Source organism: Silurus meridionalis, chromosome 16 (genome assembly GCF_014805685.1).
Source record: "Silurus meridionalis isolate SWU-2019-XX chromosome 16, ASM1480568v1, whole genome shotgun sequence".
Classification (NCBI taxonomy): domain Eukaryota; kingdom Metazoa; phylum Chordata; class Actinopteri; order Siluriformes; family Siluridae; genus Silurus; species Silurus meridionalis.
Window position 1 is genome coordinate 2011207 of NC_060899.1, and position 27623 is coordinate 2038829.

The 27623-nt window shown below is 37.0% G+C and overlaps 2 protein-coding genes across 3 annotated transcripts in view; one reads left to right on the top strand and one right to left on the bottom strand.

The window, feature by feature from the left end:
* Positions 1 to 7231, top strand: LOC124398792 (transcription factor-like 5 protein). Of its 2 annotated transcripts, XR_006928127.1 has the most exons (8): positions 1 to 99; positions 1614 to 2240; positions 2471 to 2597; positions 3634 to 3793; positions 4186 to 4390; positions 4886 to 5027; positions 6185 to 6445; positions 6880 to 7231. XR_006928127.1 is itself a non-coding variant. In XM_046869158.1 (7 exons), exons 2-7 carry the CDS (start codon positions 1615 to 1617, stop codon positions 6281 to 6283), a joined length of 1359 nt encoding a protein of 452 aa, XP_046725114.1. In that variant the 5' UTR covers positions 1 to 99; position 1614; the 3' UTR covers positions 6284 to 6851. The 2 variants fall into 2 exon arrangements, 1 of the variants encoding a protein (XP_046725114.1); XM_046869158.1 differs by lacking the exon at positions 6880 to 7231 and having other exon boundaries at positions 6185 to 6851.
* Positions 7031 to 27623, bottom strand: part of col9a3 (collagen, type IX, alpha 3) — a 24736-nt gene continuing 4143 nt past the window's right edge. Inside the window, exons 3-32 of the mRNA XM_046869157.1 lie at positions 26343 to 26378; positions 24757 to 24828; positions 23283 to 23336; positions 21716 to 21751; positions 20598 to 20621; positions 20433 to 20486; positions 19708 to 19761; positions 19482 to 19523; positions 18984 to 19040; positions 18824 to 18877; positions 18661 to 18714; positions 17756 to 17809; positions 17621 to 17674; positions 17443 to 17496; positions 16706 to 16759; positions 16567 to 16620; positions 16431 to 16484; positions 16270 to 16314; positions 15278 to 15331; positions 14404 to 14457; positions 12570 to 12623; positions 12350 to 12421; positions 11381 to 11416; positions 11190 to 11234; positions 10741 to 10773; positions 9121 to 9267; positions 8960 to 9014; positions 8651 to 8833; positions 8468 to 8545; positions 7031 to 8010 (exon numbers count right to left, since the gene is read on the bottom strand). Coding sequence (XP_046725113.1) covers positions 7826 to 8010; positions 8468 to 8545; positions 8651 to 8833; positions 8960 to 9014; positions 9121 to 9267; positions 10741 to 10773; positions 11190 to 11234; positions 11381 to 11416; positions 12350 to 12421; positions 12570 to 12623; positions 14404 to 14457; positions 15278 to 15331; positions 16270 to 16314; positions 16431 to 16484; positions 16567 to 16620; positions 16706 to 16759; positions 17443 to 17496; positions 17621 to 17674; positions 17756 to 17809; positions 18661 to 18714; positions 18824 to 18877; positions 18984 to 19040; positions 19482 to 19523; positions 19708 to 19761; positions 20433 to 20486; positions 20598 to 20621; positions 21716 to 21751; positions 23283 to 23336; positions 24757 to 24828; positions 26343 to 26378 — 1902 coding nt within the window. The 3' untranslated portion in view covers positions 7031 to 7825. The remainder of the gene's footprint in view (positions 8011 to 8467; positions 8546 to 8650; positions 8834 to 8959; positions 9015 to 9120; positions 9268 to 10740; positions 10774 to 11189; positions 11235 to 11380; positions 11417 to 12349; positions 12422 to 12569; positions 12624 to 14403; positions 14458 to 15277; positions 15332 to 16269; positions 16315 to 16430; positions 16485 to 16566; positions 16621 to 16705; positions 16760 to 17442; positions 17497 to 17620; positions 17675 to 17755; positions 17810 to 18660; positions 18715 to 18823; positions 18878 to 18983; positions 19041 to 19481; positions 19524 to 19707; positions 19762 to 20432; positions 20487 to 20597; positions 20622 to 21715; positions 21752 to 23282; positions 23337 to 24756; positions 24829 to 26342; positions 26379 to 27623) is intronic.

Sequence of the window (27623 nt, forward strand, 5' to 3'; positions counted from 1 at the left end):
CTCGAAGCGCCTGACGTCACGCAAGCTGAATTGATGACCGTTAATTCAAACATCTGCCTGTTTTTGTCGTGAATTCGTCGGAAATCAGCCTAAATTCAGGTCAGTTTTTATTTATTTTCAGAAAAAAATGTTTTAATGCCTTAAAAAACGTAGCTAAATGTCCCTGTATGACTATCCGCAGTGTTACAGCCTCGGTTAAATCATTTCAACAGGGTTATTTTTGTTAAAAGGAATATTTGCCGTGTCGAAATGGACGAACAGTTCTTCAAAAAATAAAAATAATCGAATGGTAAAAATGTTTTCATTATATAATGATTAAATATTGTATAAATGATCTGCGCTTGTGACAGAACTGAAGAGCGTTAGCATGGACGAGATAAGCCGGAAGTGACGTCTCGTGCGCGAGACGCCGTGTCAGGGCGGGAAACACCGGCTTTAGCAACATGCTAACTACTTTTTGTGACAGGAAAAAAAACCCAAAAAGAAACACACCAATTTTTATTTACTCTAATATTTTTTTATATAAATACATATTTTCAAAATAACAATAATCTAAAGAATATATTATAGTTTTTTATTATTATTTCATTTATAAAATAATTATATTTATTATATTTATATATATATTTGAGATGCCAAGCTGTTTTAAATCTTTATCTAAAAAAAAAAAGAAAAATGTATATTTACTGAAATTAAAATAAATTTATACGAATTAATAAATGTTTACTTCTATAAGAAAACACAACAATTTGAGTTTAATCTCATATAATATATAAAAATCCCATCAAATAATTCTGTTATATTCAGTGTTACATTAAACTTCAGATTTGGATCTAAAATTATTTATAATAATTGTAAAGATTATTAACATAATTATATCCAGATTAGATTTAATTCTTCATAAAGACAGTAATTGAGTGTTTTAATATTTTATTTGAAATAATTATTCTAGTAAATTAATAAGGTTCAGTTGTGTATTTGGTTTATATTTTATGTCAGATTTACACAAATAAAATAAATCTGTAAATACAGTTTATATACTGTTTTAACTTGTAAACTGTTTCTCTAAGAATTATTTTATTAAGAAACAAAAAATACACCAAAATGTTGTTTGAAAAGCAGTGTGCTAACAATCTTCTCTTTCTTTCTTTCTTTCTTTCTTTCTTTCTTTCTTTCTTTCTTTCTTTCTAACACCATGCTTTTGGTCTTGCTTTCTTTCTTTCTTTTTAACGCCATGCTTTTGGTCTTTCTTTCTTTCTTTCTTTCTTTCTTTCTTTCTTTCTTTCTTTCTTTCTTTCTTTCTTTCTTTCTTTCTTTCTTTCTTTCGTTTTAATGCCATGCTTTCTTTCTTTCTTTCTTTCTTTCTTTCTTTCTTTCTTTCTTTCTTCTTTCTTTCTTTCTTTCTTTCTTTCTTTTTTTGTTTTAATGTCTTTCTTTCTTTCTTTCTTTCTTTCTTTCTTTCTTTCTTTCTTTCTTTCTTTTGTTTTAATGCCATGCTTTCTTTCTTTCTTTCTTTCTTTCTTTCTTTCTTTCTTTCTTTCGTTTTAATGTCTTTCTTTCTTTCTTTCTTTCTTCTTTCTTTCTTTCTTTCTTTCTTTCTTTCTTTCTTTCAGAATGACCACGTCAGTAGCGTGTAAGGTGTCGTACGTGACTCCTCCTTCGGGTCAGTATGTGTCCGAGCCTGTGAACGTGATCGTTGGTCAGAAGGCATGTGATCAAGTTCAGGCTACCAGCTCTGAGATGAACCTTTTGGAAATGACTGAGGTTGAATACACACACCTCCAGCACCTCATTCAATCTCATATGGAAGCTCAGGATGGTGCTGAGGAGGTCAGGTTAAACCCTTCATCTTCTGCAGACCACGAGAGTGAAAACGACTGCATGGCGTGTCAGCCAGGTGCGTCGTGTTCCTCTTCCTCTTCCTCGTTACTGACGCAGTCTGTTTCGAGCAACCAACGAGCTGATGACAGACAGGAAGTGTTTCTTTATAGTGATCCGAGTAGCATAAGTAGTTTAGGAGAGAGCACTCCAACCGGCAGCGCTGAGATTCACAGCTCTTTCCTGGCGATGAAGATGAGATGTGTGATGGAGGGGGCGAGGGAGAGAAGCGTTAGCCGAAGGGTCTTTCCTCTCAGTCTGAGACCCAACCCACCTGCACGGGTTTGCTTGGAGAAAAGGTTCAACTGCGCCTCGTGCGATTCAACAAAAAAAAACGAGTCACAGGCTGCAGTATTGAACACGTAATGTTTTTAATATTTTATTCACTACTCACATAATAGTAATGATTCATCTGTGCCTTCCAATCTTCCTGATGAGGAGGCCAGTCTGGAATCGGATGGAAATCCAGAAAATCATGACTTTTTTTTATGTTTATATTTTTATGATTGTTTTTTTTTTTAATACATTATTTTTCGCATTTTCATTCATTCCTGAAGTGGATTTTTTTTCTTTTTTATGTTTTTTTTTGCAGGTTTTTGTCAATGCTCCAGAACTCTACGGACATGCCGGGTATTGTGATGCATTCACAGCCAGAAAAATGGCCCAAAGCAGAGACGACTGCTGCACTAGGGTGCGCTTGTCCATACAAAGGAAATCACGTGGGTCTGCTATTAATAGTGAAAGATGTTTATTTTGTGAACTTGTGTGTAGCAGGTGTCAAAACCTGTTTTTTGTTTTGTTTGTTTTTTACTGAAACTTTTTGAAACACATTCACAAGCTCACAGAAGAATCTCAATAGTTTCTGGGGAGGAAAACAAAACAAAACAACTAGAAGGGGTTGACAGAAAGAAAGATAGTGAGACAGAAAAACATGAAAGTAAAAAAGAAAACGAGAGAGTAGACAAAAAAAGTAAGAAATAATATATAAAGACATAAATAAATAAAGAAATGAGACATAAAGTATGTAGGAAAGTAAGGCATGAATCTAAAACAAAAAGAAGATACGACAACAAGACAGGAAGAAGTCTACAAAGAAAGAAGACAAAAAGGCAGGAAGGAAAGAAGACTTGAAACCAGGGAGGAAAGCATGATGGAAAGAAAGAAAGAAGGCAAGAAAGACATGATAGTAAGACAGAAATGCAGGAAAGAAAGAAGACATAATGGCAGAAAACAAGACAGTAAGAAGTCAAGAAAAAAGGTATGAAGGCAGGAAAGAAAGAAGACAAACGCAAAAAGAAAAACATGATGGCAAGACAGAATGTAGAAAAGAACAAAAGAAGACAAGAAAGGCAGGGAAGAAAGACATTTTTGCAAGGCAGAAAGAAGGCAAGGAATAATTAAATGAAGGAAAGACAAGAATCAAGAAAGAAGACGAAGGCAGGGAAGTAGGAAAACATGAGGGCAGGAAAGAAAAAAAAACATTGGCAATAAAAGAAAGAAGACACAAAGGCAAGACAGAAAGAATTCAAGAAAGTAAAAAAAACGGTAGAAAGAGAAAACAAAGTCAGGAAAAAAACGTTGGCAAGACAGAATGAAGTCAGGAAAGAAAGAATACATGAAGGCAAGAAAGAAAAGAAGACAGCTGTTTATATATTTTTATTTTATTTTAATAGTCTGATGCAGATTTAAAAACAAGAGTAAAGAACTTTGCTGTGAACAAATTGATTTTAACGAAAGTCAGTAATTATGTTGTAGGGGGACGCTCAGTTCTCCCAGCAGTTGGAGGGCAGCAAACAACCTGAAGGCATCACATCCAAGAACCTACCCGTCAGTAAGAGCGCTGATCCTGTGCCCAGATCTCCGTCTATCGTTTACACTGACACAACTAATGAGGAGAAGGTCATCAACATAGAAAGTGGGTTTGCATTAAAAAAAAATTCCGAGTCGAGATCTATCTATTTACCCGTCTGTCTGTTTACCTTATATGGGCAAAAGTTTGTGGACACCTGAGCATAAGATTAGTATGTGCTTTTTGAGTATCCCGTTCCACATTAAGATTTTGGAGCACATAATAAATGCATTTCTCCATGTTGATATGTATGCGGTGCAGGTGACATTCAAATTCTTGAATATTCCATTAAAAAAAGCATCTTATATAAGTTAGGATTTCTGTGTGCCTGCAGAAATATACTGGGTTTTTTTTTTGTAAAACTTAAAAAATTTAAAAAAATTTTTAACCTTTAAACCTCTTTTTCTCTTTCATCCACTTTATTGTAAAAAAAAAAAAAAATGTTCTTCTGATAAAAGACGAGTTTGTGGGAAAAGCTGGAAAGCGAGTCAGGACACACAGAGGACGAGCTTTGCAAACACGGGACACCAACATAATGCAAGGCTCCGGAAACTGGAAACCAGTTTGCATTATGGGCGGCCGTAAACCAGGGCGAAGGACCCGACCTGCTGTAGAGATTATTCAGCGTAAAGAGAGACACAACCTCAAGGAGAGAGACCGCAGGTAAGTGATACAATGTCCACTTAAAACGCGCCATTGTTTTTTTCAAAGTCGACACGCCGTTTTCTCATGTATCCACTTTGGAGAGCGATGTTTTTCGCAGTCTCAGTGTGTACAATCCTTCTGTTGCTGTAGGATTGAAGGTTTACAGTTTATAAGCTAAATTTTATAAACTGTAAACCTTCAATCCTACAGCAACAGAAAGATTGTTATAATAAAATGCTGCGCATCAAACGTGGCTTTGGTGTTCATTTGTATGTGCTACAATCTTACCCTATTATTTGCTAATAAAATATCGTACGTCAGAGATTCTGACTCTGAGGTACATCAGAGATTGTAACGTAACGCATGAATTAAAATAAAATTAAAAATGAATCAATTCAGATGGTAAATATGGTCTTACAAATCCAAATCTGCATGTTTGAGTCTGGGAAAATTTCGAATTTTCGAAATGAAACGTGTAGGAACCCTGTTCTTAAATCAAATACTGATTTTCAGAAGGAGGATTCGGCTGTGTTGCGACGAGCTGAACACGTTGGTGCCTTTCTGCTACGCCGAAACCGACAAAGCCACGACTCTTCAGTGGACAACCGCATATCTCAAATATATCCGAGAGGTCTACGGAGACTCCCTAAAACAGGTCCCAGGGTTACGTCAACGCAGATCACTTCCTTATTCTGTTTTATACAAATGATTACACAAACCATTAAACCACACTGGTCATTTTACAATATAGTACAGGGAGTATATACAATATATACACATTCGCACTATTTCTGCAAGTTATCCAGTCAGCAGGTCCCGAGCCTCAGATAAGGTTCATATCAAAGCTCAAAATTATTAAAATAAAAACAGGATTGGATTAGAAAAAGACTGGAGGTAACTGTTGTTCATTGTACTGAAATCTTAGATTTCTGTTCTCAACTGAAAAGTGTGGAATTTAAATTTGTGGCCTTTCACTCTTGTAGCTAATCTGCTTTAAGATGCGATGTGTTCCAAGCTGCTTTTCTGCTCAGCGCGGTTGTTTGAGTTACTGGGTCGTGATCACAGTCTGGTCGTTCACCACAGTCCGTTTTAACTAACGTTCAGAACGTTGTTTTCCCTCCACAACATTGTTCACTATCACTAGACGCTGTAGACTGAACAATTTCTGGAAAGACAAAATGTCTGAGTGGAAAGCAAGAAAGAAAGATAAGACTGATAGAAAGAGAAAGGAGGCAAAAAAGAGAGACGTGATTGGCCTGATAGAAAGAAAGAATGTGAGACAGAAAGGAAACAAGAAATGCATGAAGGTAAAAGGGAAGGAAGGAATAAAGGTGAGAGATAGGAGAAAAGGAGGAAAGACATTAAGGTGAGAGATAAAGGAAGATAGAAGGCAAGAAAGACAAACAAAGATAAGAAGGAAGGATGAAATGAAGGTGAGACAGAAAGAGGGCAAGAAAGAAAAACATGAAAATAAGACATTGAAACAAGACGGAAAGACACAGGTGAGGAATGAAGGCGTGAAAGAGAGATATGAAGGAGAGATAGAAAGAGGGCAGAATAAAAATAAGGCTGAAAAGGAAAAGGAAATGAAACTGGAAAAGAAGCCAAACAAATGTTGATTTGAACATAACTGCAACCACATGATTGGTAAAGTGGATAATCACAGGGACACGTGTTGTACACGTGTTTCTATGTAATCGAATGTGAAGTATATTGCAGTGCTGGTCAAAAAAGTTTGGAAACACATAAAACAAAAGGAACATGTATGTGTCTCTCAAATAAAACATTTTAATTGATTGTGTGTTGCTTCAGGACTTTCAGAACACGTTTTGCGGGAAAACCGGCGTTCGGATCAAGCCGAGCGGCTCCAACGATGTCTCCGAGTACGAGAACTCGTCATCAAAAGAGTGACTTTTCTGTGTACAGCTGTACAGCCACAGTCACAGCTGTAATCCTTTCAATTTAGCTCTAATTATATTAACTTTCATTAATATATTTATGGACGATACATTTATGGATTTATCGTTTATGTATATAAGAATGTAATTGGCTACAGTAGAGGGATTATAAAAGGTAAGTCAAATTTTGCACTTCAGATGTATGTTTAATGTTTTTCTGATCAAAAATGCATTTAATTTTTTCAAATTCATAGTCTTTATATATATACATATAATTTGTATATTATAGTTTAGATTAGCCCATATCTTAAACTTAATATATTCAGAGCTACACATTAGATCAGGTTCTAATTCCAGTCTTTTTTTCATAAAACCTGACTCGATTGTGCTTTTAGACCAAACCAATGTTTTTTTTTTTTTGTCGTCGTATAGTTCATTCTTCTGAAAACGACATTTGTGAGTCGTGTTAAGGTTTTAATGAAGTTTCCTGTTTGCAGCAGCTTGTATTTCAGTGCAAATATTTATCAATACAGAAGACTATACTGTAGCCTTGATTGTTTGAATAAATAGTTATGTATACATTTCTTTTTTATTCTTTTTTTCTCCAAGGGAACGGCTGAAAGATTAGACGTCTAAGAGAAGAGTGACGTTTATTTTTATTTTTTTACTGAAAAGTGGCTTTATTCAGTATTTATTTCGTACAACACGGTGCCGTAGTCTCACTGTACATACAACAGTCACCCACACATAATAAATAGTATTTAAAGTCATGGATTATTTAATCATTTTTTACAGCACCAGTAAATAGTGGGACGTGTCAGGAAATTTCAGACAAGCGATTATTATCGTACAGTAACAGTTCATCAAGCATCCCAATTGATGCTTTTAGGGTCGATTTTATTTCTATGTGAAATCTGGATTAATTCTTTATTGTTTGGAATGAAAAATAAAAAGCTGAAAATACAAACAGATCGACAAACGGCTTAAAAAAAGATACAGAAAACTTGTAAAATACTATTTGTGCAGTAATATACAAAATTATTCAACATTCTGAGTGATGCTCAGATTTTTGAGGATTGTTGTGTTCTTTCCAGTCCAAAAGAACCACCATGCACAAATCTTTTACTTTTCTTTGTGTGTGTTTTTTTTTCTTCTTTTTTTTCCATTACAGTCAAGAAAGTCACAGTTGTTCCTTTATAGGACGCTGTACATAATGACTATGCTAACAGACACTGAGGAAAAGAAAAACTGCACACATATCAGACCGGCTCAAATCATTTCATCAGTTGTCTTTTTTTTTTTTTTGTTTAGTTTTTTTTTTTACACATCTAGAAAAATTCGATCTCTCGCTCTTTAGATTTCACGGGTCGAGTCTGGGCTCGAAGTCTCTCGTCTCGCCCGTTCCTGTTTCATCCTATTCAACAATGAGTTCTTTTTTTTTTCCCCAAAAAAAACGCTCCATAAAGATGATCCGTCATCCCTCGTTTCCCCACTCCCCAATTTGTTTTTGTTCCTTGGGGCGAGTTTTTTTTTTAGAAGACGAAGGTGCGGACGTTTAATGGTTTTTAGGGTTGGACGATTTCCCGTGAGGCGCCGCACCCTGGCACGCTGTCGTATCGCAGATTCCTGGTGGTCCTTGATGCCCCTGTCTGCCCGCCCTACCCTGTTCTCCAGGCTCACCTGGATCTCCAGGTGCACCATCTCGCCCATCCTTAACAATGCCGTGTACTCCTTGGAGACCTGGAAAGCAGAGAAGAGGGGTAAGTCAGTTTTTTCTTATTTTCCTTCCGAATAAAGAAATCATTGATGTGCATATGCGATTGGAAAGTGTTGATGATGATGCAAGTTTTCTGATGTGATGCAAAAATGAGATCAAAAGAAGTCAAGTATTAAAGAAGGCATGAAGACAAGAAAAAAACGAAAGCACAGGTAAAACAGTGAAAAAGATTAAATATGCACTATGTAGACAAAAGTATTGGGACACCTGACTTTTCTAGCCATATATGGCTCTTCCTCACAGTTTGGAGACAATTGTATAGGAGGCGCTTGGATGCGGTAGCGTAAAATTTTCCCTTTACTTGAGACCCAAACCTGTTCCAGAATCCTGATTTACTAACATGCGATCATTTCCTCCTGGTCTAGACAGGCACATTGTTTGTAAATGACAATGGTTTGTTAACACCAATATCAGTCATACCTGGTTCTCCTTGGTCTCCAACTGGACCATCGATGGCTTTTCCAACAGGTCCCTTATCACCCTGTTCACCAGTATCACCTAACATAAACAGTGTTTCATCAGTCCTCTTTAAAAATGTCATTTCTGTCAAGAAAGAATACGTAAAAATAAATAAATAAATAAATGCTTTTATTTTCTTCTAACCTCTAGGACCAGGATCTCCAAGATCTCCTGGAAGTCCTCTATATCCAGGGGGACCACGAGGTCCAGGAAGCCCCATCGCTCCTGCTTCTCCTTGTTTTCCAGCAGGCCCAGCTGGACCCGGTCGACCCACGGCTCCTATAGATAACGGTCTCCTCAGGTGAGCAGCAAGCTGAGCAATCTGGTCTGAGATGGCACGTTCCACAGCGTTATTAGAATATCAGCTAGCAGACACTATTGTGTGCTAAATCTAGACTTTCAAAATTTCAATGAACATCTTGGAATTAGTATTATTATAAACGAGCATCTCACCATCAATCATCGATCCACACAGTTCTCTGATATGTTGTTCGCTCGCCAGTTTTCCCTAAAAGCGTTAAATTCACAAAATTGTTACACTCTTCATTATGCAGCATTAATATGCAGATCAACACGAAATGTCAAATGAAATGAAAGCTTGACTCGACACTTACAGAAACACCGGCTTTGCCAGCGACTCCAGGGGGACCCGGTTCTCCATGGAAGCCCATCAAACCAGGTTTTCCAAGCATCCCTCTTGCTCCGGTCTCTCCCTGTGGCCCTGTTACTCCTTTAGGACCTAGTTCTCCATGCTTCCCGGGCTTAAATGTTACAGATGATTTAAATGATATGGATTATACAGTGTAGGTGTGTCAAATTACATAATGCAAAGAAAATATATACATATTTAATACATACTAATTAATTATTCTAATTATTAATGAAGTCTATAGACATTTTTTTCATACTCAGAAATTGACAACTCCTTCAGACATAGTGTTTATACAGAGAAACTATTTTTATATACTTAAACGTATGAACAATACACGTTCACGTTTTCTATCTGTCTCCTCCACACATAGAAAATAATCCAAAGCGCTGGATTGAGCGCTTTTTTCTGAATGCTGAGGCCATTTGAATGAAATAAACAATCGTACAGCGTTTAATTCCAAGAAACTGTCAATCGTAAACACTACAATTCTGAAGACTCGGATGCTACTAAGCGCTGACACTGGATACTCCTTCCATACAGGTTAAATTCACATCTTCACCACGTCAACGATTATACAGTTTTCACGTTGCATTTAAAATAAATAATTCTACGGTATTGTTACTATTAGGGCTAAAATGATTCTTTGAGTAATTCAAGTAATTTGAATACAAAAAGCATCGAGGCAAATCATTTGTTTCTTTTAGTCCATTTAACTACACACTGCACACTGTGTTTCCCCACGGACCATTATTACTGACGCACCACCGGCTAACCTTTGGATCGCTCTGGACAGGTAAACACTATGAAAGTCTGTTTCCGCCACATAAAATTCCGACTTTCATTTAATATAATTAAATGGTATTAAACTGAGCCTCCGATCCATGGAGAGAACTCAAAATCAGCTCTGGAGGAGACAGAACAAGACAGATGAAGCAGAGGAGCCTCATTCATACACCAACAGCTTCAAACTTCGGGCCGACAGCATGGTTACTGGTGGATGCACCAGAAATGTTGGATCTTTAAGATGAATGAAGTTGGAAAACTGGCTTCAATACAAGACAAAAGACGCTGCAGAATGAAAAATGGAGGAACTGCGAGAAAACAGCGAGAAGATTCAGACCGAAGAAAAACGACAGAAAAATTCTAGACTTTGGGATCGTTTCAAACTAAAACATAGTCATTTAAAATTAATTTTTATATTTTATTTATGATTAGTTTTTTATTTATATATTTGTATTTGCAATTAAATGCAGTAAATAGATTTCACAGATATTCTTTTGCGTAATTTCAGGCATAAAAATAAATTTTTTTCTAAAAGGTAAATAAATGACTTGTTCATTTTAAGAGACTCGTCTTATTTTCTCTTTTATATTTCGTGTCGTCTTTAATAAAGAAAAATTACTTCTTATTCGATTAATCGATGGAATAATGGGTAGAATGTTCAATTACTAAAATAATCGATAGCTGCAGCCCTAAATATACTGTTGAAATGATAATGTAGTAAAATACTTTTCTTTTTTTTAATTCCACCACATTAATAAACTGGTATAAATAATAATAACTGGTATGAATTTATACTCACTCCTCCTTTTTGGCCTGGAGGACCGAACGGACCCTGAGAGAAAAAGATATTCATGTTTAATTGCTGTGTTTTATACTGAGGCATCATCAGAACTCATCAGGTAATCATCTCTCTCCCTCTCTCTCTTCTCTCTCTTCTTCTCCCCACCCTTCTCTCTCTTCCTTTCTCTCTTCTTCTCCCCCCCCCATCTCTCTTTCTTCCTGCATATCTATCTCTGTCTGCTTCTCGCTCAATGTCTGTCTCTATCTTTCTGTCTGCCTGTCTCTCTCTCTCTCTCTCTCTCTCTCTCTCTCTATCTCTGTTTTCTTTCTGTCTGCCTCTCCCTTCCTCTTTTTCTCTCTGTCTGTTTCTCTCTTCATTTCTCTCTCTCCATCTCTCTCTCTCTCTCTCTCTCTCTCTCTCTCTCTCTCTCTCTCTCTTTTAAATTAAAATAAATTTTTAATACATACTGTTTCTCCATTCTCTCCGGGCAAGCCATCACTTCCAGCCATACCCTATATGAAAGAAAAAAAGGCAGGCATTAAGCATGCATGCAACACACACATACACACACACACACACACATACACAAAAACATAAACCAAATATATCATCTGCAACAGAAAAAAACATGGAAAATAAAGGAAAACTTTAATCTTACAATTTCGCCTTTCGGTCCTCCTGCTCCTGTTGGTCCCTGTGTGAGAGAGTGATAGATTCAAAGATGGATTCATTCATATTTGTGTGTGTGTGTGTGTGTGTCCAGGCTGTAGCGCTCTTTAAGGCCAGGGTTTATTTTTTCTCTGCTCTCTGCACAGGAGCTGAACAGGAGCTGCCTTTGTGAGATGTCTCGTCTAAAATGTTTATGAAAACATGGCACAGATCAGTTTCGAGAACTGGTTTCCTCCTGTAGCGGTTTATTCACGTCTCTGTGAGTTAACATGAAGAATGTACAGTATTTTCAGTGGGGGATAAGAGGACATATATGTACATTATATGGATGTTTCCACAAGCACTGACTTACAGTAGAGATTATTCAAAATCCATGAAAAGGAAAGGACCACTGTAGGACTCTGTAGGGGTTTTTAAGTACCTTTTATACAGGTACAGCCAGTTAAAACCTAAAGCTCATGCATGTAAAATGTCAGGTGAAGTGAAAGCTCTTTTACAGTTTTAAAAGGCAGCCTTAAAGAAGGTAGCAAAATCTCTTCTTTTAAAGCATTGCATTAAGGCTTTTAAAAATCCATTTTCATTTAACGTAAATTTGATTTGAAAATGCTTTCAGAGCTGACCACGCCCACTCATCATCATCTCGCAGTCCGTCCACAGTTTCTTCTACTGATAATCACATTCGTTGATCATCGTCTGTGTGCAGTTTTAGACAAAACTACAGGACAATGTGCTGCTCCAGGGTTTGGGCAGCTTCTCAGAGAAACTGTGGATGGACCTTCGCCATGATGAAAGGTGGGTGTGGTCAACACATGCAAATCCACATCTGCTTAGCTACATTTGTCGCAGGGTGTAAAATAAAAATGCATTTTAAACATCTTAAGTTAAATTCATCTGCCAAATGCCATAAATATAAATTTGAATATGAGGTGTTTGTGTTGTGTTATGCATCTTCTCTTACCCTGTCTCCAAAGTCTCCTCTGAGTCCGGTCGGACCCGCAAGACCCGGATCTCCCATCGCACCTTTAACTCCCTGTTATTTACAACACAGTATTGTTATTACAGCAAAACAGAGTTCAGATACTGAACGCATCTGAGGTCACATACAGTGTTGCAAATCACTGAAACTTAAATTCTTCTCAGCTTTATCCTTCTGTTTTTGGTTCTTTTTTGATACCAACCTGGAATCCTTTGACTCCCTGAGGTCCTGGATTTCCAATTAGGCCGATGCCTCCCTGCAAAATCACCACAGGACATGATTCAGAAATGTTTAGCAGAGATTCCAAAGATTTATCACTGAGTGACAGAACTCTGATTCAGGCGAATAAATTTAGGCACAGCGCACGAAGGAAATACTTCCTATTTACGTGAAATAAGGAAAAAAAGCAATATTGTAATATTAGAATCGACCCTTTGTACCAGTTAAAACTGAAACGTGTATAAAAAGCAGCTTCATCTCAATACAGTAGCAGAGGAACATTAAACTATTCGATAATTCAATATCAATACCATGAAAAACTTGGCCCACCTCTGTAAATGTCATTCTGAAAAACTTCTCATGATATTACAGTTATTATAATCTTTTGTTGCTTAGCAACTCCTGACCCGTACGATCTTCTGCTCATGAGCCATCATGATCTATTGTTTTATTCAGACAGAGCAATAACGCTGTTCTTCCCACCTGCAGCTATGCATCTTGTTTCTGACCGGTATTTCTGCACGCCGCAGGAGACAAGAAACACAATTAGTTTTGAGATTTTAAACGAAACGTCCTCGTGGTCACTCTGGAGGAGAAGTAATATATGGTTCGAAAAGATGATTTGCATCTTCCAGTAAGCAAAATGCAGACCAGATAAAACTCTTACGTTTTATAGCTCATGTTCAACTAAACATGAAATCTTACTACTAATAATACAGAAACACCAACTGAAGTCGAATAAACCCTTTTAAAAAACACCCTAAAAACCATGTAAACATCCCCATAGTGTCGCTAATACATTTATGTTATGGCTGTGACCTTTTGACCCTTTTCACGGTGTTTTATCATAACCACCTTATTTTCCAACGATACAGCATGATGCTTAGTAGCACCAACTCAGGAGTACCGAACATCATGTATATAAGATCTTATTGTTCAAAAAGCCAATTCTTCTCAAAGCATTCGCAATATTCTGCAAATATCTCAGAGATCACAGACATGATTCAGTTACACATCGCTGTTTCAAGAGAGATACAAAGGGGCTCAACTGACACTTTTTAAATTCAAGTGATTACTTTGTAAAGCAATGACTATATTTGCGTTATGTTAACTTTCATTGTCGCAAGCGCTGAAACAACTTATCGTGATTATCTCATCAAATATGAGTATGCATATGAATATGTTAGTAAGGGGGGGAAAAATGAGAGCTGCAATGGAAAAACACTTTCTTAGAAAACGTTCCTTTAAATTGTAATTCGCTGCTTGGCCAAAAAAAACAAAAACGACACACAAAATAACATTTCGTTGTACAGACTTTCTTTCGGTTCGCCTCGGCATTATTTCGAGAAGTTCAAACAACCTCTTATTTCCATCCAGAGTTCAGAATCTTGATGGTCTGACCTCTGCATAAAGTCTTCTCCAACACATCTGAAAAGTTCTGAATAGAGTTTAAGTCTGGACTCTGGTTGCCATTTCATGAAAATTATGTCTAAACCTATTTGTGCTTTTAGTGTGGAGTCCACCTGTAACTGGTGCTACTTCAGACCGGGGGGTGAATTGGACGGGAAATTACGTCACTCACAATTTTTGTCATTTTATATTTTTAGTTACAACAATTTTAGTCATTTCAGCAATCTTCATTGCTTAAATTTGTTTCCATTGTTTAATGTGATTAACTAATCTGACCCTTCTGAACCCGAGTGAGAAATTCTCCACTACCACAGGACACATGTTCTGGCATGGTTAGTGGATTAATTTTTTTGGCCAGGCAGTGGATTTTACTACACTGTTTTATAACTATTGTATAATGCACTTACAGCGACGCCTCTGGGTCCTGCTTCACCTCTTTCTCCTGGAACACCAATCTCACCCTGTAGGACAAAAAAAAAAGTCACTCTTGCATCTAAAGCAATGTATTTTCCATTCTCTTACCACAGCAGTTACATCATCATCTAGCTCAAAATGAGGATTGGTGCAGTAATAAATAAACAATCACTCATAATTTAGTACTTCAAAAATAACTTACAACAACAATATATATGTAGCTGTTAATCTCTTTATCCAATTAAAATAAATATTATATAAATCTTAGCAACTTTATAATTTCCCAAATGTACACACTATATGGACAAACGCTCGTGGAAACCTGGCCATTAGATTGGTGTGGGCTTTTCAACATCTCATTCCTCATTTAGTTCCCATGTGCTGTTATAATAAACTCTGCTCTTCTGGGAAGATGTTCCACTAGATTTTGTGGAGATTGATTCAGCTCAGGCCTGGGGTGCAGTCAGTGTTCACCTTCATCTCAAACAGTGTTCAATAATGTTTATAGCAGGAGATCTTCCACATCTACCAACCCATGGAAAGCAGATCTTCACGGAGCTGTTTTTGTGCATTGTCATGCTGGAACAGGTTTGGGTCTCCAAGTTCACATGAAGTTAAAATTTCATGCTACAGCATCCAAGGACTTTTTATACAATTTCATACCCCCGAGTTTTAGTTTGGAGAAGAACCACATCTGGCTGGAAAAGTCTAAACGCTTCTGTCCATATAGTGTAGCACGTTTTTAAAAACATCTACATTGTCAAACACACAGCGGTATTTTTGCCTGTAATTGAGAGTACATTTATTTGGTTTTATCCGTTAAACATCACCATGCCTTAGATGTTCGTTCCTGTATCAGATACATACAGGAATACCTGGCTCTCCAGCTGGTCCTGTTTCACCCATCTTTCCTTGGTCACCCTGTGTGATGAAAGAGTTTGAAACACTTGAATTTCCTGTCAAATGATTTGGTTCAAAGCAGGCAGATAGTCAAGATAAAACGATGTCAGGTTTCCAATTCTTGCACCAAACATCTCAAAAAAGATCTGAAACGAGCCCAAAGATATTGTGACCAAAAGAAAATTATATTCACTGTAATGTGCATTAGGGAAGGTGAGATTCAGCCATTCGCATCGGCATAAAAGTTAACGACGTAATGCATCGATTGAAAAAAGTGTGTATCGGAAACATCGTTTTTAACATTTACGTCGAAAAAAAACTATTTATATATAATTATCAGTAGATGTGCTGCACTTTTATTATTAAGAATTTGACCAATAATTTGTGATCAATATTTTAATATGTTGATTAATCTCTTTTCGCTAAACCGTTTCTCGTGTGCGTTCTCTCAGCCCCGCTGCTGCTACGTGAATATGACGTATCACAACACTACGGAGACCGAGGCTTGTCCTGAGAGTCACATAGAATACAGATTAACATGGCAGAGGTAGAGCTGTAACTTTCTGCACACACAACAGGAAAAGAACCTCTGGTTTTATTTCATGGTTTTTTTTGGCACTATAAAGGCGTGTGTGTGAAAAGGCCATGCGTTTTAGTAAATTGATGATCATCAGTAGCTGCTTCATGCATATCTTTAATGTATCATGTTGTTAGCTGTGCGTTCCAGAGGCGAATCGCATCAGCCTCAGTTATGGAGATGCACATCCCTAGTGTGCATGCGTTTAAGTGTATCGTATGGTCACTCTTTACACACTTTTATATGTATTCATCAAATTTATTTATTTAATGCTTTCAAACAGGAAGAATTTCTTTTATTCTTTTTCTTTTTTGTTTAAAAGCCTAAACCTTGTTCTAAATCTTTCCCAATTTCAGTAAATAACAAAGACACTGCTACTCACAACAACTCCTTTGGATCCCTTTGCTCCAGCTTTTCCTGGCAAACCCTGAAAATGAAACCATACACACACACTTACCCAGTGTCTATAAACCCATCAATAATTTAGATTTAATTTTTTTGTAATATTAATATTTGACGTCTGTTACTAAGCTAAACACTTACGGGTAAACCGTTAGGTCCTTTCTCTCCAGCCACGCCCGGCCGCCCAGCATCCCCCTGACCGGAAGATAGCGAAAAATTATATGACATCTAAACAACTTGATTGTATTTACTCTGAGAATTAAAAATCCAGGCTTACTTTTTCACCGTCGAACCCCTGAGTGCCATCTTTACCATCTCTACCGGACATGCCCTGTTAGAGAGAGAGATCATATCATATCTTTATATCACACACACATACCACTCTGTTATAGTGATAATACATTAGAATTACTTACAGGTTCTCCTTTAGGGCCTGGAGGTCCAGGAAGACCTTTTGGGCCTATTTTTCCCTGTAATAAAGAGAAAACCTCATGATCTAACATTATGTACAACATACAGTATGGACAAAAGTTTGTGGACACCTGACCATAAGATTTATGTTTTTTTCTGATCATTCCACATTTAGTCTCCATTTACTGTTATAATAAGCTTCTTGGAAGATGTTCCACTAGATGTTGTGGAACATCTTCAGCCATGAGGGTGTTAGTAAAGTCATGTACTGATGTAAGTGAGGAGGCCTGGGGTGCAGTCAGTGTGTAAAATGCATCCTAATATAGTTGAAGTTCCAGATCTTTATGAAGTTTGCTTCGTGCACAGAGGCATTGTCCTGCTGAAACAGGTTTGGGTCACATAGTTGAACTGCAGGGGAAATTTCGAGACGTCTGATACAATAGTGGGAAGAAGTACATATAGGTGGAAAGTCAGGTGTTCCAATACTTTTGTTTTGGTTTAAATAATCGTTTTTAAATATACAGTGGTATCTAGTAAATGCAATTTATCCGTTCAGGAAAGTACAGCAATATTTTAAAGACTTTTTGTCCTTCTTCATCAGTTCAGATTAACACTGAAACCCTAAACAGATCAACATCTATTCATGATGATGGCATGCAGCACCTACAAATATTTTCTATATCATCTATACCAATAGGGCACAATGCTGATTATATAAGATCATCAACTAAAACCCACTTACAATTTCTCCTTTAGGTCCTTTAAACCCCACGAGTCCTTTCTCTCCGGGGTCACCCTGGAATCATCAAATGACAGACACAGAGCTTTTTTATTGTTGAGACTCGTTCCCTGAGCACGACTTCAAAAGCATTGAGTAACGTCTAGGACAGTAAAGATGCAAGGATTATGGGGACACTCACTGTTTTCCCCATGACCCCTAGGATACCAGGCTTCCCCCGGAACCCTGGCAAACCCTGCAGGCAGAACATTTTTTATTGGTATTGTGTTAAAGATAATGATGATGAGGATGATGAAGATGAGGTCAGTTTGCTTACTCTGTCTCCAACAGCTCCTACTGGACCTGGAAGTCCTCTTAAACCACGAGGTCCCTGAAAAACATCCCCCGCAAAAAAAACAAACCTGTTTAATTTGTGCTGTAACCAATACAGATTTTTCTCATCCTGCTTCTTTCTTTGGATAGAAAAATGAAAGCTGGTCTTGACCCTCCAGTACTCTGTAAGTTCTTCTGTCTAAATAGCATTTATTATTTTCTTATTCACTTTAATTCAACTTGAGAGGAACTAAAACCAATCTTTATCTGGGTGCCACCTAATAGCTTTTAATTAAAATAAAACATTTTTGGGGTCATAATTTCTTTTTATAAAAACACGTCACTAAGCATTTTATTCCTTTTGTAGCTCAACCATGTACCATGTTGTGCTTTTTAACCATTTAGAGTTACATTTAATGTCCAGAAGACGAGTTAGATGGCGTTAGAGCAGCTGTAAACAGTTTTCTTTCTCTTTTTTTTATTCCACTGTACAAATCGTACAAGCTTTTACCATCGAAACGACAACGTATTTTAAAATAGCGATTTAATATAAACCTTAGATCTTAATTACAGATTTTTAGACTTGCTATTTAAAAAAAATTGATAAATCACCTTTCCGACCAATCAGATTTGTGAACTCAACAGTACTGTGGTATAAACCCCATTAACACTGTAAACATTTTGCCCTCATTAACACTGCTGAAGTTTCGTAGCCGAACCCTGGAGACCTCCAAAGCCAAAGTTTGTTGGCTGTTGCCATGATGATGATAATTTGCATATCTTGCTTGAATTTGCTTATTCGCTCCCCAAGCTCATACTTCATTTTACCTTTTGTAGTTTGGGCGAACATTAATATCTGTAGCTAAAATGCATTATTGTCCACATGAATGTTCAGGAAGAATCACTCACCTGTAGACCAACAGTTCCTGGGAATCCAGCAGGCCCGGGTGGTCCTTGTGCCCCCTGCAGAGAAGATTCAAAGACAGCTATATAAACACACAATGGCAGTAGAAAAAAATGACAATAAAATACTTGCAGTATTACCCCATATCCCATCATGCCCCAGTCTTACCTTCTCTCCATCTTTCCCTGACTCTCCTTTGTCTCCTTTGTGTCCTGTGTGTCCCTTAAGCGTAGCAGATTAATTGCAATGTAAAAATAGCAATTAGTTTAAGAGAATTTTTTTTAAATTATCATTTAAATATAATTATACGTAGCATTTGATTAGTTACCTTGAAACCGGGCATTCCTGGGGGTCCTGGGGGTCCCGGTGGACAGATCGCGGGACACTAAAATAATCAAAATTAAGCTTTTTTAGAGCAAATTTATTTACACTGATCAGGTATAACATTATGATATTAGAACATTCTAAATGGTGAAGTGAAGAACACTGATGATCTCCTCGTCATGGCACCTGTTAGTAGGTGGGTATATTTATTAGGCAGCAACTGAACATTTTATTGATGTGAGAAGCAGGAAAAATGGGCGAGCGTAAGGATTTCAGGTTGGCGAGGGACAAATTGTGACAGCTAGATGACTGGGTCAGAGCATCTCCAAAACCAAAACTCCATCTGCTGTGGAGTTTAGGTTTTGAAGATGCTCTGACCCAGTCGTCTAGCCGTCACAAAAACAGTCTGGTACAGAACCACACATGGGTGGAAAAGTCAGTTGTCCCAATACTTTTGACATTGAAATGTTTAGCATGACTGGTGGTGTTTTGCAGAATTTACCAGTAAATCTCCGTTTCCTTCAGGAAGTGCTCCAGGCAGTCCCTGTAGAAACGAGAAGACCCAGTTAGATTTTTTTTTTCAAAATCCAGAAAGAAAAAAAGTGAAATATTTAGACCAGTTTGTCCTCTAGTCATCATAAACAGACATATAGAAGATTTTTATTTAATATAATATCTGTGCACTTTCTACATTTTACAACTCTTTAGGTGTGAGGTGGACCACTTACAGGAGGCCCGTCTAGACCCGGGAGACCTGGAAGTCCTGGAAGACCTTCTGGTCCCTACAGAGAAGCAAACAAAGTCATAGTTATTCATTTATTTATTAAGCATTTATTTAAAATAAATCGTCAAATAATGCATTACATCGATATACATAATTTTCCCCAGAATGTTCTGAGTTTCACGCCAGTGGTTTTGGACCGTAATCAATATCATTTCTCAGCACTACAGTCAGCATGAGCAGTTCTGCAGTTAAATGCCCATCAATGAACAGTTCACTGTCAGGGTCAGAGCGCAGCGTCAGCCATGATACAGTGCCCCTGGAGTACACAGGGTTAAGGGCCTTGCTCAAGGGCCCCAAGAGTTCCAGCTTGACAATACTGTGGTTCGAACTCTTGACATTCTGATCAGTAAACCAGAACCCTAACCATTGAGCTACAACTTCCCTTTTAGAAGCCATGACTAAAGACAAGGATTGTTCACCTTTTGTGAAATCGAACACTGTATACAGGCATTACAGTGTCTCTTCATTGTGCAAACCTAACCTAGCTTTAATCATCACCTCCTAACTGCCAGCGAAAAAAGCGATTTGCTGAAGCTATCGTCTGTCCTTTGCTCATTGAACCCCAAGATTCTTCTTTTCTCATTCGTTTTTTTTAATTTTTATAAAACTGTCTCGTTCTGGCCATCACCTGTCCTCTGCTTTGCTTTTCGAGACTATTAAAAGACTCACCGAGGGTCCCTGAGGTCCTACACCACCAGGCAATCCATTAGCTCCAGGCAGCCCCTGAGATCACACACACACACACACATGCATGTTATTATAAAGTTTTTTTTTGGTGTCATTTAACATATTAAGTGACAATCAGTGTCAGGAATTACAGGTAACTGTACTTACGGGAGCTCCAGGTCTCCCTCTGCCCTGAGAGACACAAAGACACAGGCTGATGTTATGAACTAATGAACCTCAACAACCAAACAGCTTAATAATAATAATAAAAGAAATACAATTTAAAAAGTTGGCTAATAATAATTATCATTATAATTAGGGGAATAAAATGAATTAAGAATCTAAATGTTATGCTGAAGAAAGAATAATTGTGGAAACATGATGTATGAGGAACATGGGGAACGTCAAGTACTATGTAGTCCGGATGAAATTATACCCTGGAAATTTAGGCCTCTGGGAACTGAGAGCAACAGTAACACTGGGAATATTTGACTCTGGAAGCATTAATCCATGTGAATACATGGTGATTAGGAATAAAACACTAAACCTGGGGAATACATGACTCTGGAATTTAGGGATCTGGAATATTAATCCTGTGTAATTAAGGGCTTTGGAATATTAATCCTAGGGAATTTAGGGATCTGGAATATTAATCATGCAGAATTTAAGGCTCTGGAATATTAAGACTAAGAAATTTAAGGTCCTGGGAATATTTATCCTGGGGAAGACAGGGCTCTGTAATATTACTTTTGGGGAATTTAGGGATCTGGAATATTAATCCTGTGTAATTTAGGGATCTGGAATATTAATACTGGAGAATACAGGGCTCTGAAATATTAATCCTAAGGAATTTAGGGATCTGGAATATTAATCCTGAGGAATGTATGACCCTGGAAATATTAAGACTAAGGAATTTAAGGTCCTGGGAATATTAATCCTGTGGAAGACAGGGCAGGACATGGCAATAATAACATTTAGGGCCCGGGGATATTCTGGGACATTTTAGGCTCTGAAATATGAATCCTAAAGAAATTTTGGTCCCTGGGAATATTAATATTGAGGAATTTAGGACTCTGGGAACATTACACCTGAAGAATTTTAATCCATGGGAATATTAATTATGCAGAATTTTGGTCCCTGGAAATATTAATCCTAAGGGAATTCAGGTCCTGGAAATATCAACGCTTCAGAATTAGACAGATTGGAATATCCGTCTCTGGCAACATTAATCCCAAACAAACACAAAGAATATTTATCATGGCTGTAATGTTTCAGTGTGCACTTACAGGAGGTCCAGGTGGTCCGGCAGGTCCTTGGTCACCCTACAAAACACGCATATATCATTTATTAAAGAAAAAGAATCTTGCCTTAATGTATCAAGTCAAAACATTAGGAATATTAAAGAAAATAAAGGGCCATGAGAATATTAATCCTGGGGAATGTAGTGCCCTGGGATTATTAATCCTATTGGATGTAAATATTAATCCTGTAGTAGAACGGGCTCGGGGAATATTCAAATTAAGAAATTCAGGGTTACTGAGAAAATAATCCTATTGGAATTTTGGGCATTAGGAATATTATCCCAGGGGAATATAGGGTTCTGGGAATAACAATTCAATGGGAATAAAGGGCCTTGGGAATATAAACTTGGTGTTTTCTTTGAAAAAAATTCTTATTAAAAAAATAAATCATAAAAAAATGATTTAAGGTTATTTAATAAAGAATTTGTGTATTTATTTGTTTGTTTGTTTGGTTTTCAACACACCTTTAATAAAGGGAAGATGAGAATGAAATATTCATCTTTAAAGCTTGTTAATGCTAGTGCATGCACACACACACACACACACACACACACACACACACGTACGTTTACAGGCTGTGTTTGATTTGACCGTGTGGTGTGAGCCGAGAGTAAACTAGCTTTATTAGCATTCCAGTGCTAATGCTAACACCCGGTGATTTTCTGCTCGTGTACACGACGGCTCTGAAGATAAACTCTGAGGTGTTTGTGCTGAACAGCTGATGCTAATCAACAATAAACATGCGTCTCGGTTTATTATCTCCAGACCTCTGAAAAGCTCGACACTAAGCAGATTTATTTGCGAGACAAACCCTTAAAAACAATTCTGCACCTTTTCTACAGTTCTACATCATCATCATCATAATCAACACCTTCCTTAATCCTCCTCATCCCTTCAGGTTAATGCTGTGTTTTCATCTCCTTTGAGCTTCTCCAATTAAGCTTTCTCAGCTCCACATTCCTGACTGGATTAGGAGTCCAGAGGGATTCGGGGAAGTGGAGCTGACTGCTCGTTAATAACAATCAGCTCTGAGTGAAAGATTTCACGAATCTCAGATCAGAATTTCAGCTACATGAACAGATGCTTTGATCCATTTTGGATTCACGAATAACATTGTGTTACCTTTATATATTAACCATCGATTTCACACTTCCACCCTGATCATCTGACAAGTTCAAGATAGACAGACAGACAGACAGACAGATAGATAGATAGATAGATAGACACAGCAATGAAATGCAGTTTATTATCTACAGACAGACAGACAGACAGACAGACAGACAGACAGACAGACAGACAGACAGACAGATAGATAGATAGATAGATAGATAGATAGATAGATAGATAGACAGACAGACACAGCAATGAAATGCAGTTTATCATCTACCAGAATCAGGTTTAATGACACACACAAGCATGACATGTTCTCTAGAAGTGATAACCAGAACCGAAACCTTATAGGACGTCTTAGCCATTAATTATTAATAATGAATGTTATTATACATAAATAATAATTAGTATTATTGTTTACTTCAGATTCGAAGGTACTTACAACTTTTCCTGGAGGTCCATCTTTCCCCTGAGGCCCATCAGGACCTGGCCATCCCTTAAAAAAAAAAAAAAAACACAACCCAAAGTTATAAATGCTGCATTTTAAACCTTTAACAACTCTATAGTACACTGTATGAACAAACGTTTGTGGACACCTGACCATAAGATTAATATCTGCCTCTTTGAACATCCCATTACACATTTAGTCCCCATTTGCTGTTCCTCCACTAGATGTTTGGATTTTGTGTGCAATTCAGCTACAAGTGTGTCGGTAAAGTCAGGTACTGATGTAGGTGAGAAGGTGAAGAGGTTCCTGGGGTGCAGTCAGTGTTTACATTCATCCCAAAGGTGTACAATAGTATTGGAGCACTGTAGCAGGAGCTCTTCCACATCTTTCAACCCATTTAAAGCAGTTCTTCATGGAGCTGGTTTTGTGCAATGTCATGCTGGAACAGTGACCACTCTATAACGGCTCCACTGATTCCTTCATCTTCTACCAATGCACCACTCTTTTTCTATCCTCTAACACTTCTTGACTGAACCCTTCATCATCTACCACTGCTCCACTCATCACTTCATCATCTACCACCCCTCCACTAATCCCTTCATCCTCTACCATTGCTTCACTCATCCCTCCATCCTCTACCACTGCTCCACTCATCCCTCCATCCTCTACCACTGCTCCACTCATCCCACCATCCTCTACCACTGCTCCAGTCATCCCTCCATCCTCTACCACTGCTCTACTCATCCCACCATCCTCTACCACTGCTCTTCTCATCCCACCATCCTCTACCACTGCTCCACTCATCCCTCCATCCTCTACCACTGCTCCACTCATCCCTCCATCCTTTACCACTGTTCTACTCATCCCACCATCCTCTACCACTGCTCCACTCATCCCTCCATCCTCTACCACTGCTCTACTCATCCCACCATCCTCTACCACTGCTCCACTCATCTCACCATCCTCTACCACTGCTCCTCATCCCTCCATCCTCTTCCACTGCTCCACTCATCCCTCCATCCTCTTCCACTGCTCCACTCATCCCACTATCCTCTACCACTGCACCACTAATCCCTCTATCCTCTTCCACTGCTCCACTCATCCCTCCATCCTCTACCACTGCTCTACTCATCCCTCCATCCTCTTCCACTGCTCCACTAATCCCTCCATCATCTACCACTGCTCCACTCATCCCACCATCCTCTACCACTGCTCCACTAATCCCACTATCCTCTACCACTGATCCACTTATCCCTCCATCCTCTACCACTGTTTTACTCATCCCTCCATCCTCTAGCACTGCTTTACTAATTCCTCCATCCTCTACCACTGCTCCACTCATCCCTCCATCCTCTACCACTGCTTTACTAATCCCTCCATTCTCTACTACTGCATTTTTTTTTACAGAACATCTCACATCAGATTTCCCAAAGGCAAAGTAATATATAGTAAATATAATCATACTTACATCTATTCCAGGAAGTCCTGGCAGTCCAGGTTTCCCTGCCGTCCCTGGGATTCCGGCTTTCCCTTTAGGTCCCTAAAGACAAAAATCACACAAAAACTTCACCAAACCTGATCAGTGCAGTGAAGGACCTGATGTAACTATCAGGTAAATGTAACACAAATAATTTATGAAGTTATACTGTAGCACTTTAAACTCATTACACATGATACATTACTTATAATGAAGTCATATAAAATAACAAAGTTGGATGAAAGTCATGTGACACAAGATGAAAAGCATTTCATTAGTCTAATTAGTAACCTGATTATAAAATAACTTGTTTATATTTATACCACTGTACAAATTTTGTTTTAAAGAATAAAAAAATATCAATAATAATGGCACATGTATGATTTTTTTGTTATTGATCTAAATGTATTTGAATCTAAATCAACAAAATGTATATCTTTATCTACATATAAACATCTCTAATATCTAATTATGTCCATTCATTAATGTATTTATAATATTTGTACATTCATTGTTCAGTTGGGTTTTTTGTTTAGTTATTTAATAAATTTAGTCGTACAGCCCGAACAAAACATACGGGTTCACTGCTAACCAGTTTCCTCTTCTTCTTATTTATTTATTAATTGTTGGTTTACTAATTTGTAAATTATTTCTTTCTTTCTTTATGTTATTATTTATTGTATTGCTAGTACTATTATTATTATTATTATTATTATTATTATTATTATTATTATTATTATTATTATTATTATTATTATTGCTGTTGTGGTTGTTGTTAGTATTTATTTATTTATTTATTTATTTATGTTTGTTTATTTATTTATTTAGCTTGCTAGCAATCTTACATACTCAAACAGAATATAAAAGTTAATTGTTCACCAGTTTATATTTACATATATTATTATTATTATTATTATTATTATTATTATTATTATTATTATTATTATTATTATTTGGTTAGTTGGTTCCATTATTTTATTATTTTATTATGTTACATACTTGACCAGAACAAGTTAAGTTTTAAACAGTTTATATTCTTCTTCTTCTTCTTCTTCTTCTTCTTAGTAGTAGTAGTAGTAGTAGTAGTAGTTGTTGTTGTTGTTGTTGTTGTTTTGTTTATTAATTGCCCAGGTTTTTTTTTCTTACAATTCCAACAAAACCCTACAATACAGATAAATTATCGTATTTTATGATAAACGTTTGTGGAGAAGCCGAATATAAAGCTTTACTTTAATACATTTGAATGTAGATTAAGAACACTGTATATAAAAGACATCTTTTCTCTAAAAGTTTATATTAATTTTTTTAAGTAAAAATGACATTTGATCTACTTATCATTCTTTTATTTGGATTATTTAAATTATAACATATTAGTTGGAGCTTCCAGCACCTCATGTGATCTAATATCACGTTATATAGACTTTATAGGAGTAAAATATAATAAGAATAATGTAAAATCATAGAAAGTAGAATAAAACGGTAGATTACTGTTAATGTATCAGAGAAGAAAGGAATGTGTTGGGTGTCGAACGAAAACCTCACACATTTGTTGTTTTGTAAAAGTTATAACTACTTACAGGCTTTCCAGGAAGTCCAGACGGTCCTCTCTTTCCCTGCAGAGGACGCAATAAAATCAAGCATCAGTACACATTCAGAGTTCAGCATCCTGCTTTAAGAAGTCACTGATCTCTAGATTAGATGTTTTTTTTTTTAATATTGTTTCAAATCGTCTAAGACCTTTTACTTACAACTCTCGATTTTTCCTAGTCCTTTTCTGGTTTAAATCGAATGAAAGAAATTCGAATTTATGCGTGTAAAATAACCTACACTGCCAAAAGTATTGGGACAACTGACTTTTCCAACCATATATGCATAAAATTATGCCTTTACTTGAACTAGGAGACCCAAAACCTGTTCCAGTGTGACGATGCCCCTGTGCACCAAGCAAACTCCATTAAGATCTGCTTCACATGGTTTGGAAGATGTTGAAGATCTCCTGCTATAAACCCTAATGAACACCTTTCGAATGAATGTGAATGCTGACTGCATTCTGGAGGTTATTATAACAGCAAATGGAGACTAAATGTGGAATAGCATTATCATAACTTTTATCTGTTGAGTTGAGGAGTAAATAAAACCTCAATATACTGCATGTGAAGATTCCGGGCTTCAGAAATCCTATAATCCATCAACATGATGATGAAAGCGATGTTATTAAATATGTAAAATTCTATTTGTGTAATGCTTTATATATATATATATATATATATATTGTTCCAAAGCAGCTGTACAATAGAAAAAAATGGAAATGAAAAAAAAAAAAATTCCATCGTAGCAGACTGTTTCTATTATTTACAGTCCAAATACATCTTCATGGTTCTGGAGCTGAACCCTCTACATTCCCCTCATGGATCTTCAGGATGTTCTCATCTCAAGCAGCAGTGAGTGGTTTTCAATTGAATTAACTTTATAGCAGCATGAAAATTGGCACTGCATTGGAGCAAAAACTTTGATATTTCATGATATCAGTTGCATCCCAAAGTTTACTTATGCAAATAAAGAAGGAATTTTGTAGTAGAAATATTGTGAGTAAAGAAGCTGCAGTTTAGCTACAAAGTTTTGCTTGTGTAGCAGAGCAGGTGTGGAGCTACCGAGAGCTAGTGTTGAATAAAAAAAAAAAGAAAATTCATGATGATGAAAGAGATCAAACCAAATTTGATCTGAATTCTTGTCCTGTTTTGTGTTATTTATTTTTCTAAATTTTAAATATACAGTATTCCACTAAAACTAGCCGCTTCACACACTGTTTCTCTTCGGCTGGGAAATGACGATACATTAAACACGGGGGGGAAAGTAAT

Excerpts from the sequence above, each read along its gene's own strand:
- LOC124398792 (XM_046869158.1), top strand. The coding sequence starts at position 1,615 with ATGACCACGTCAGTAGCGTGTAAGGTGTCGTACGTGACTCCTCCTTCG. Across the intron at positions 2,598-3,633 it reads GTCCATACAAAGGAAATCAC|GGGGACGCTCAGTTCTCCCA; the intron begins GTGGGTCTGCTA and ends ATTATGTTGTAG. Across the intron at positions 5,028-6,184 it reads ACGGAGACTCCCTAAAACAG|GACTTTCAGAACACGTTTTG; the intron begins GTCCCAGGGTTA and ends GTGTTGCTTCAG.